This window comes from Lampetra planeri, chromosome 54 (assembly GCF_965212315.1).
Source record: "Lampetra planeri chromosome 54, kcLamPlan1.2.h2, whole genome shotgun sequence".
Classification (NCBI taxonomy): domain Eukaryota; kingdom Metazoa; phylum Chordata; class Hyperoartia; order Petromyzontiformes; family Petromyzontidae; genus Lampetra; species Lampetra planeri.
Window position 1 is genome coordinate 6015306 of NC_136160.1, and position 10993 is coordinate 6026298.

Here is a 10993-nt window from a genome sequence, read left to right on the forward strand (position 1 = left end):
TTGGTTTTTTACCCTTTTATCTGGCAACAAAACTGACACCTTTTTTTACAAGGAGTCATGTTTGCATTTACCACAATACCTGCAGTCATAATGCAAAAAAAAATAGCTCTGAAAATGTATGCACTGTCCTTGAAGTTGATTGGTCCACACCCAATACAGCTTTTCTTAGAGCGTAGTCTCACATGGGTTGGACCAGATGACGCCAAAAGGCGCACAACTCAAAGACAATGCACCATCAGAGTATGAGAGCACGGGGTAAGCATTTACACCATTGGAACCTCATTTGCCAGAAGAAAACATATGATAATAGTTTTTTTACCCTTTTATCTGGCAACAAAACTGACACCTTTTTTTACAAGAAGTCATGTTTGCATAGACCACAATACCTGCAGTCATTATGCAAACAAAAACATAGCTCTGATAATGTATGCACTGTCCTTGAAGTTGATTGGTCCACACCCAAGACAGCTTTCCTTAGAGCCTAGTCTCACATGGGTTGGACCAGATGATGCCAAAAGGCAATCTTCAGAATACTGCCTCGCAGGGATAGCGTACGCTCCTCCACAAGAGATCAAACTCACTCGGCGAGGGGACAGCGCCAACATCATGTGAAGTAACCATCGTCGTCGTCATCAACAAGCCAGGAGCTATCCACTGCTGGATGAAGGCCTCCACCACACACCGTCACCCTCGCCTCGCGGTCCATTTGCCGGCCGAATATCCGTGGGTCTCTGCCTCCTGCGCTTGGAGCCGAACTCATTTGCTCCATCTCCGCAGAGGTCGTCCTCTTGGGCACGTCGTGAAATAACAATGCAGCAGTAGTAGTCACAATAACAACAACAACGTTAAAATGATACCTCGAAAAGCGCTTGTAAATTACATCCGACATTCAAATCCGATTATGGTTTGGGAGGGCTGGTTGATGGGGGTCAACACTCACCGACTGATAACACTGGTCAACACACTTTTTCTGGCATAAGGTATTCCAACGGTTTTAAGGTAATTGTGGGGTGCTGATTCCAAATCTAGCAGTTTTTGTCTATCACATCAGGTTTTTGAGATATCAAATATTGCATTTTCAATAAAAACTGCGGTAGAAAAAGTATTAAATAAATGTGGATATCTACATAAAATGATATTATAAACACACTATCCTAAAAATACAGCACCATATTTTAACACTAAAGCAGTCACTGACTCGCAAAAACTTGCAATCATAAGTGACAGAGTTAATTTCGGGTAAAATCAATGAAAATGGGGTATACCGATAGCATAAAAATGAGATGTGATGGAGCAAATCTGAGATCAGATTTGTAATCAGCACCCTGAAATTAGTCTAAAACAGCTGCAAAAGTCCAGGCCAGAAAAAAATGTGTTTTTTTTGTGTTGGCCAGTGTAATTCTATTCTCTCACGGTCCCAACAACACTCACCACGCCAACGGGTGTCGCGGCTGCGGCTTCGTTAATGACCGATAGTAAGTGAGGGTGGGTGGGTTGGTGGTGGTGGTGTGGTGGGGAGCCAGAGCCAACTCAACGATGCACACCACGAGAGGTCAAGAGGTCAAGAGGTCAAGGCGACTTCTATCCGTCGGAGGACGGCGGAGTGACCCATCCGTATTTCTCGTGGGTCTTCACGAGGCTACGAAACGTCGCATGCGCCTCCTTTCTCGTGAACGCCTTCTTCTTGCGGCTGATTCGCCCCTGTGAGGCGGGGGGGGGGGGAGGGGGTAAAGGGTGGCAAGACACGTGTGGCACATTAAGAATGGATCACTCTTTTAATGATATCCTTGTGCAGCAAGGGAGTAAAGTGTGGTTCTGTGAAAGTCCTGATGTGCTGTGCAGTGCATCGACGCATGTGTGTACAGCAGCATGTGATGACTGAGTCGGGCCTGTAGGTGGCTGGCAGGGTTAATGAATAACCTCACGTGTAAACCAGCCACGTGGTTAATGGCGTCTCGGAAGAATTGCTGTGTGTGACACGTGCTGTTGCATTTCACAGAGTGACGGTGCTGTTTTTCACAAGATTGCTATTAACACAATAAATAAATGTGCTTGCCCTCGATTTGGAGCACCTGCCCACGTGCTTCATTTCGAGTGTGCAACACAAGGAAGAAAAATCACGCACAAGCATGGCACATCTACACATTTTTTTTTATTTTATTGTACGAGCTAAGGCCCACTGAACTATATCAGCGACCTGGCCACAGATGATAGCCCAACGAAGTGGCTTGTCATCACGTGGACATTTATAGCCGCCAAATCACTCGAAACGCGTTGGCGTGGATTCTAGATGTGGTGGGAAAACCCGGAGGACCTGGAGAAAAAGACCACACGACCACTGGGAGAGAGACACGCAATAAAATAAAATAAACTTCTGCAAGACTTAGTAGTAGGTTTTTACCCTTTTAAACTGGTACAAAACTGACACCTTTATTCAAGGCATCATGTTTGCAATGACCACAACACAAGTAGTCAAAAAAGCAAACAGAAAGAAGCAACTCTGATAATGATAATAATGTGCACTGTCCTTGAAGTTGATTGGTCCACAGCCGAGACGGCTTTCTTTAGAGCCTAGTCCCCATTGGTGTTGGACCAGATGACACCAGAAGGCGTACAACTCAAACACAGTGCAATATCAGAGTATTGAGAGCTCGGGGTAAGCATTTATACTATGAGATCTCAAGACTCTACATCTCTTCACACTTGCCTTCCCGTAGAATCTAAAGGAGAGATTCCACATAACTTTGAGATCCTTCAACAAGCTCCGTGATAAGAAGGCTCAGCTAATCGAGTCTCTATGTTCCAAGCACGTGTGCTGTTTCATTCAGACGCTGTCGCCTCGACAGACCTGGGTTTCACCTGAGGACGGCTGTTTGCGTTGTGGCCGAAACGTCGTGAGAATTATTTTATTATGTTTAATTTGTATTATTGTATTACTTCCCTTCTACGTGACTTTACCGAAAGTACCAAGAAGATATTTTGTGTTATTTTAAAAAAAACGTAAGTTTTCCACACTTATTATTTATTTACCACTTCACGGTTCCTCGCTCAGTCGCCGCGAGTCTCGCTACTGAACATGCGTGAAGTGAAGAGCTTCATAGCTCATCGGATTCCTTCTGCAGGCGACGTAAATATTCTCATTCCATCGTGATTCTGCGATGCCTCAACTGTACTGAGGGGCGATATTGGCGGGTAAAATAACGATGATTGGGTGATTGAACGAATCAATCCTCCTCATCACACCGCGCTCATCCTCACCCTCCTCACCCCCCTCCTCACCCCCCTCACCACCCTCCTCACCCTCCTCCTCACCCCCTCACCCTCCTCCTGTCCCCCAGCACCGCGGAGAGAATTTTCCGTTCCCCTCGACAACGGCCGGAGCGTCACGGTGACGTCACACCGTGGCGAGTGACGTCACTCGCCGCGTGCCGGCGCGCGTCATCTCTGACGCACGTGTGGAGTGTTGAGTGGCGTGTGTGTAAGTGTGTGTGTGTGTGATTGTGTGTAAGTGTGTGTAAGTGTGTGTGAGTGTGTAAGTGTGTGTAAGTGTGTGTAAGTGTGTGTAAGTGTGTGTGTGTGAGTGTGTGTGAGTGTGTGTGAGTGTGTGTGAGTGTGTGTAAGTGTGTGTGAGTGTGTGTGAGTGTGTGTAAGTGTGTGTGAGTGTGTGTGAGTGTGTGTGTGTGTGTAAGTGTGTGTAAGTGTGTGTGAGTGTGTGTGTGTGTAAGTGTGTGTGAGTGTGTGTGTGTGTAAGTGTGTGTGAGTGTGTAAGTGTGTGTGAGTGTGTGTCAGTGTGTGTAAGTGTGTGTCAGTGTGTGTCAGTGTGTGTAAGTGTGTGTGAGTGTGTGTCAGTGTGTGTAAGTGTGTGTGAGTGTGTGTGAGTGTGTGTAAGTGTGTGTGAGTGTGTGTAAGTGTGTGTGAGTGTGTGTAAGTGTGTGTAAGTGTGTGTGAGTGTGTGTGAGTGTGTGTAAGTGTGTGTAAGTGTGTGTGAGTGTGTGTGTGTGTAAGTGTGTGTGAGTGTGTGTAAGTGTGTGTAAGTGTGTGTAAGTGTGTGTGAGTGTGTGTGAGTGTGTGTGAGTGTGTGTGTGTGTAAGTGTGTGTGAGTGTGTGTAAGTGTGTGTAAGTGTGTGTGAGTGTGTGTAAGTGTGTGTAAGTGTGTGTGAGTGTGTGTCAGTGTGTGTAAGTGTGTGTGAGTGTGTGTGAGTGTGTGTAAGTGTGTGTGAGTGTGTGTGAGTGTGTGTGCGTGTGTAAGTGTGTGTAAGTGTGTGTGAGTGTGTGTGTAAGTGTGTGTGAGTGTGTGTGCGTGTGTGTGAGTGTGTGTGAGTGTGTGTGAGTGTGTGTAAGTGTGTGTGAGTGTGTGTGAGTGTGTGTGAGTGTGTGTCAGTGTGTGTGAGTGTGTGTGAGTGTGTGTGAGTGTGTGTGAGTGTGTGTGAGTGTGTGTAAGTGTGTGTGAGTGTGTGTGAGTGTGTGTCAGTGTGTGTAAGTGTGTGTGAGTGTGTGTCAGTGTGTGTAAGTGTGTGTGAGTGTGTGTGAGTGTGTGTAAGTGTGTGTGAGTGTGTGTGAGTGTGTGTAAGTGTGTGTGAGTGTGTGTGAGTGTGTGTGTGTGCGTGTGTAAGTGTGTGTAAGTGTGTGTGAGTGTGTGTGTGTAAGTGTGTGTGAGTGTGTGTGCGTGTGTGTGAGTGTGTGTGAGTGTGTGTGAGTGTGTGTAAGTGTGTGTGAGTGTGTGTGAGTGTGTGTGAGTGTGTGTCAGTGTGTGTAAGTGTGTGTGAGTGTGTGTGAGTGTGTGTAAGTGTGTGTGAGTGTGTGTGAGTGTGTGTAAGTGTGTGTGAGTGTGTGTGAGTGTGTGTGCGTGTGTAAGTGTGTGTAAGTGTGTGTGAGTGTGTGTGTGTGTGAGTGTGTGTGAGTGTGTGTGAGTGTGTGTGAGTGTGTGTAAGTGTGTGTGAGTGTGTGTGAGTGTGTGTAAGTGTGTGTGAGTGTGTGTGAGTGTGTGTGTGTGTAAGTGTGTGTAAGTGTGTGTGAGTGTGTGTGTGTGTAAGTGTGTGTGAGTGTGTGTGTGTGTAAGTGTGTGTGAGTGTGTAAGTGTGTGTGAGTGTGTGTCAGTGTGTGTAAGTGTGTGTCAGTGTGTGTCAGTGTGTGTAAGTGTGTGTGAGTGTGTGTAAGTGTGTGTGAGTGTGTGTAAGTGTGTGTAAGTGTGTGTGAGTGTGTGTGAGTGTGTGTAAGTGTGTGTAAGTGTGTGTGAGTGTGTGTGTGTGTAAGTGTGTGTAAGTGTGTGTGAGTGTGTGTAAGTGTGTGTAAGTGTGTGTAAGTGTGTGTGAGTGTGTGTGAGTGTGTGTGTGTAAGTGTGTGTGAGTGTGTGTAAGTGTGTGTAAGTGTGTGTGAGTGTGTGTAAGTGTGTGTAAGTGTGTGTGAGTGTGTGTCAGTGTGTGTAAGTGTGTGTGAGTGTGTGTGAGTGTGTGTAAGTGTGTGTGAGTGTGTGTGAGTGTGTGTGCGTGTGTAAGTGTGTGTAAGTGTGTGTGAGTGTGTGTGTGTAAGTGTGTGTGAGTGTGTGTGCGTGTGTGTGAGTGTGTGTGAGTGTGTGTGAGTGTGTGTAAGTGTGTGTGAGTGTGTGTGAGTGTGTGTGAGTGTGTGTCAGTGTGTGTAAGTGTGTGTGAGTGTGTGTGAGTGTGTGTAAGTGTGTGTGAGTGTGTGTGAGTGTGTGTAAGTGTGTGTGAGTGTGTGTGAGTGTGTGTCAGTGTGTGTAAGTGTGTGTGAGTGTGTGTCAGTGTGTGTAAGTGTGTGTGAGTGTGTGTGAGTGTGTGTAAGTGTGTGTGAGTGTGTGTGAGTGTGTGTAAGTGTGTGTGAGTGTGTGTGAGTGTGTGTGTGTGCGTGTGTAAGTGTGTGTAAGTGTGTGTGAGTGTGTGTGTGTAAGTGTGTGTGAGTGTGTGTGCGTGTGTGTGAGTGTGTGTGAGTGTGTGTAAGTGTGTGTGAGTGTGTGTGAGTGTGTGTGAGTGTGTGTCAGTGTGTGTAGGTGTGTGTGAGTGTGTGTGAGTGTGTGTAAGTGTGTGTGAGTGTGTGTGAGTGTGTGTAAGTGTGTGTGAGTGTGTGTGAGTGTGTGTGCGTGTGTAAGTGTGTGTAAGTGTGTGTGAGTGTGTGTGTGTGTAAGTGTGTGTGAGTGTGTGTGAGTGTGTGTGAGTGTGTGTAAGTGTGTGTGAGTGTGTGTGAGTGTGTGTGTGTAAGTGTGTGTGAGTGTGTGTGAGTGTGTGTGAGTGTGTGTGCGTGTGTAAGTGTGTGTAAGTGTGTGTGAGTGTGTGTGTGTAAGTGTGTGTGAGTGTGTGTGAGTGTGTGTGCGTGTGTGTGAGTGTGTGTGAGTGTGTGTCAGTGTGTGTGAGTGTGTGTAAGTGTGTGTGAGTGTGTGTCAGTGTGTGTAAGTGTGTGTGAGTGTGTGTGAGTGTGTGTAAGTGTGTGTGAGTGTGTGTAAGTGTGTGTGAGTGTGTGTAAGTGTGTGTAAGTGTGTGTCAGTGTGTGTGAGTGTGTGTAAGTGTGTGTCAGTGTGTGTCAGTGTGCGTGTGTGTAAGTGTGTGTGTCAGTGTGAGTAAGTGTGTGTAAGTGTGTGTAAGTATGTGTAAGTGTGTGTCAGTGTGTGTGTGAGTGTGTGTAAGTGTGTGTGAGTGTGTGTAAGTGTGTGTGAGTGTGTATCAGTCTGAGTAAGTGTGTGTCAGTGTGTGTAAGTGTGTGTAAGTGTATGGGGAGACAAAGGCGGTCGGGCGTGGTGCTGGCCGCCCACCCCCTCGTGTGCCGTGCCGGCCTTCATAGGTGCTGCTCGCAAACAGCACTTGCCCCTACAGTCTGTTAAGTCTATACGGGGGATCTTTGTCTACACGGGTGGTTCTTTGTCTTTGTGTGCACAGTGGGAAGTGGGCGGTGACGAACGATATGAACCCTGCGACTAGATTGTCCTGACAGGGCTTGTAAAAAAACATCAATGCCACCACCACCATCATCACCCTTCATAGTCATCTCCACAACCACTCTCTCTATGTTCACCATATCCACATCCACCACTACCCAACCACCATCATCTCCACCATCTCTGTCATCATTATCAATATCTCCTCAAACAACTACAACCACCTCGTTGTTGTCTTTCCAGCGCACCTCCGGTTGGCATGGTTGGCTACGTACGGTGCGAAAGAAATTCAACATTATCAATCATCGTGAGAAACATCCATGATGCCCCACGCACTTGCAACAAGATGAATTAGCTCACGACGGACTGCGGGATTTGCTACTTGTGGGGCCGTCCATAAATGACGTCACGCGATTTTGAACGATGTTTGACCCCCCCCCCCCCCCTTCGTCACACGGCGTCACAAAAAGTCAGACCCCCCCCCCCTCAAATATGACGACACAAAGCTCTGCCCACCCCCCCAAAAAAAAAACATGCTTCAAATCGCTTTAAACTATTGTCATTGTAGTGCGTATTTAATGTGGCGCTGCACTCTGATGTTGTAGGAGAAAATATTTATTAAAAAGTATATTTAATTAAGTAGAACGTGTTGTCTATATTTATTTAAAGTTGCGCATTTTGATGTGACGTCACATTTCTCAACCCCCCATCGTCACAAATGTCTGACCTCCCCCCCTAGGTGCGTGACGTCATTTATGGACGGCCCCTAAGGCAATATAAGGCACATACACATCTGTCTTCACCAAAGGGTACAAACAATTCACAAGTCCATTGGCCTGATTGCCTTTGCAGACCAATATTACGCGACAGAATTTTATACTCTTAGGTTTTGTCGGTAAAGTTACGTAGGTAAAAAATAAAATTAAAATTAATAAAAGTAATAATAGAAATAAAATAATAAAAATCACGACGTTTCGGAGGCAACACAAGTCTCCGTCACCAGGTGGGACCGTCACAGCCAGATTTGCTGTATCAAGTGAGGCAAAACATTCCAAGATACAAGTTCTTAAATACAAGTTAACGGGAGGGAGGAGTGGGGGAGGAGCTTATCTGAGTGTGGTAGCCAATGAATGGAACGTGTTGGGGGGGGCGGGGCTAAAAGAGAACAACAGGTGCACATGCTAGAGGTGCACATGCTGAAGGTGCACATGCTAAAGGTGCACATGCTAAAGGTGCACATGCTAAAGGTGCACATGCTAGAGGTGCACATGCTAAAGGTGAACATGCTAAAGGTGCACATGCTAGAGGTGCACATGCTGAAGGTGCACATGCTGAAGGTGCACATGCTAAGGGTGCACATGCTAAAGGTGCACATGCAAAAGGTGCACATGCTAAAGGTGCACATGCTAAAGGTGCACATGCTAAAGGTGCACATGCTAAAGGTGCACATGCTAAAGGACACATGCTAGAAGAGAACGACACTGCGCATGTTGTTTTACCCAGTGTTGGTGACAACCCAAAAACAAAAAGGAGAGTACTGTTAAACGCTGGGGATGTTAACACTCGGTGAAGTAGAATTTGTTCAATCAACCTTCCTCTGGACGTTATATTTGTATTGTTTCCCACTGAGCTCCACGTGGTTCATCTTCAGAAGCGACCTGTCCATCACAAACGATGGCTCCACGAAGCGGCTTAGTGTCGTCGTGTGGAAGTGTGTAGCAGCAGCCGGATATTGCAAAGAGCGATGCTGATTCTAAATGTGGAGGGGAAACACCGGAGGGACCTGGAGAAACATCCACGCGACCACGGGGAGAGAGATAGACACGCAGACTCCAAATATACAGCAGCAGGCGTCAGGGTCGGGATCGATCCCACGACCTCCTGTACACCAGGCGAGGTAGTTAACATCTCCTAGCCACCGTGATGATGATGAGAGAGACACGCAAACTCAAAATATACAGCAGCAGGCGTCAGGGTCGGTATCGAACCCACGACCTCCTGCACACCAGGCGAGGTAGTTAACATCTCATCTGCTTCTCATCAGCACGCTATGGCTTATTAAGCAAATGCGACAATCAAACCGATGCGGTATTTTAATTCTCAAGAGCTTGTATTTTATCCGAATTAAGCACGGAACCCAATTTAACGTGTCGGGGGGAGTGGGGATGTTTTCTCTCTCTCTCTCTCTCTGCGCATTGATGACCAAACTCAAACTATCAATTCACGCGACTTGAGGACACGGGCTGCAGCGTGGAGTCGAACCCAGGTCCTCAGCGGTGCCGTCTCAGCGTCTCTGACCTCTGAGCCACGTGGCAACTACGGGTTCAGCGGGCCCTTAACTCGTCATCAGATTATACTGGTAGGAACCAGTTGAAAGGGTAAAAACCTATCACTATATTTTGCCACTGGTAAAGGAGATGTCTCATAGTGTAAATGCTTACCCCGAGCTCTGAATACTCTGATAGTGCGCTGTTTTTGAGTTGTACGCCTTTTGGCGTCATCTGGTCCAACACCAATGGAGACTAGGCTCTAAGAAAAGCTGTCTCGGGTGTGGACCAATCAACTTCAAGGACAGTGCATATCATTATCAGAGTTGTTTCTTTTTGTTTGCATTTTGACTGCTTGTGTTGCGGTTATTGCAAACATGATCCCTTGTATAAAGGTGCCAGTTTTTGTACCAGTTGAAAGGGTAAAAACCTATTACTATAACGGATTATAACCTTTAAATGAAATGAGTCTGTGTCACCGCGGCCTTACAAATTGCACTCGAATTAATGCAATGAATATGACGTCGCGGTTTGCTTTTCGCTTGCAAGTTTCAGATTGACTGCAATACCCGTCCTTGGAAGGGCAAAAGGTGAGTGATACTATAGTAGTAGAGCAATTGCAGAATCACTGAACCGGAAGTGAGAGCTTGAAAGCATTTAGCGCGGGGCCCTTAAAAGTGCGGGGTCCGTAGCTACTACACGTGTAGTAGCTACTACACGTGTAGCTACTACACGTGTAGTAGCTGCACGTGTAGTAGCTACTACATGTGTAGCTACTACACGTGTAGTAGCTACTACACGTGTAGTAGCTAAGTGGCGCCTGTGCCAGGCTAGGTGCACGTTGAGGCCACGTGAAGTGTCGAACGCCCGTCGGCAGGAGGTCACAGGGCAGACCCAGCAGGTGCCACGGGTCGACTGACTGAGATGACCGGCCGATGCATTGCACCACCTCCACGCGAACCACCACCACCACGACCACCACCCACCGCAACCACCACCAACCACCACCTACCAACACCACCACCAACTCCCACCACCACCACCTCCCACCTACACCACTTCCCACCACCACCTCCCAACACCACCCACCACCTCCACCCGAACCACCACCACCAACCACCACCCGCATCACCACCACCACCACCAACATCAACACTGCCCACCTCCACCACCACTCACCACCACCCACATCACCACCAACAACAACATTACCACTACCCACCTCCACCACCACTCACCACCACCCACATCACCACTTCCACCACCACTACCTACCTCCACCCGAACCATCACCATCCACCACCACCCACCACCACCTACATCACCACCACCACCACCTACATCACCACTACCCACCTCCACCACCACCCTCCACCACCCACATCACCCACATCACCACCACCAACATCACGACTACCCACCTCCACCACCACCCACATCACCACCACCACCACCACCTACATCACCACTACCCACCTCCACCCCCACCCACCACCACCAACATCACCACCACCACCACCTACATCACCACGACCCACCTCATTCCATTCACCCCACCCCCCTCACCCCTCACCCACCCACTCACCCCACCCCCCTCACCCCCCACCCACCCCCGTCACCCACCCTCCCCACCCACCCACCTACCCCCCCCCCCTTCCCCCCACCCCCACCCCACCCCCCTCACCTGCCCCTTCACGAGGCTGGCGGCGAACTGCCTTACGAGCGCCTCCACCGTGTAGGCGCTGGACCAGCCCTTGGGCGTGAGCAGCTCCATGCAGATGGCGCCGCCGTCGAGCACGAAGCCGTTGTCGATGCGCGGGCTGAGCACGCGCATGAAGGGCGG

At 48.3% G+C, this 10993-nt stretch overlaps 1 protein-coding gene across 1 annotated transcript; it reads right to left on the bottom strand.

The window, feature by feature from the left end:
• On the bottom strand, window positions 1–10987 carry UBE2QL1 (ubiquitin conjugating enzyme E2 QL1). The gene is made up of 2 exons (XM_078617595.1): window positions 10835–10987; window positions 1–1701 (listed from the first exon to the last, which is right to left on the bottom strand). Exons 1-2 carry the CDS (start codon window positions 10982–10984, stop codon window positions 1582–1584), a joined length of 270 nt encoding a protein of 89 aa, XP_078473721.1. The 5' UTR covers window positions 10985–10987; the 3' UTR covers window positions 1–1581.
• Window positions 10988–10993: the final 6 nt, after the last annotated feature.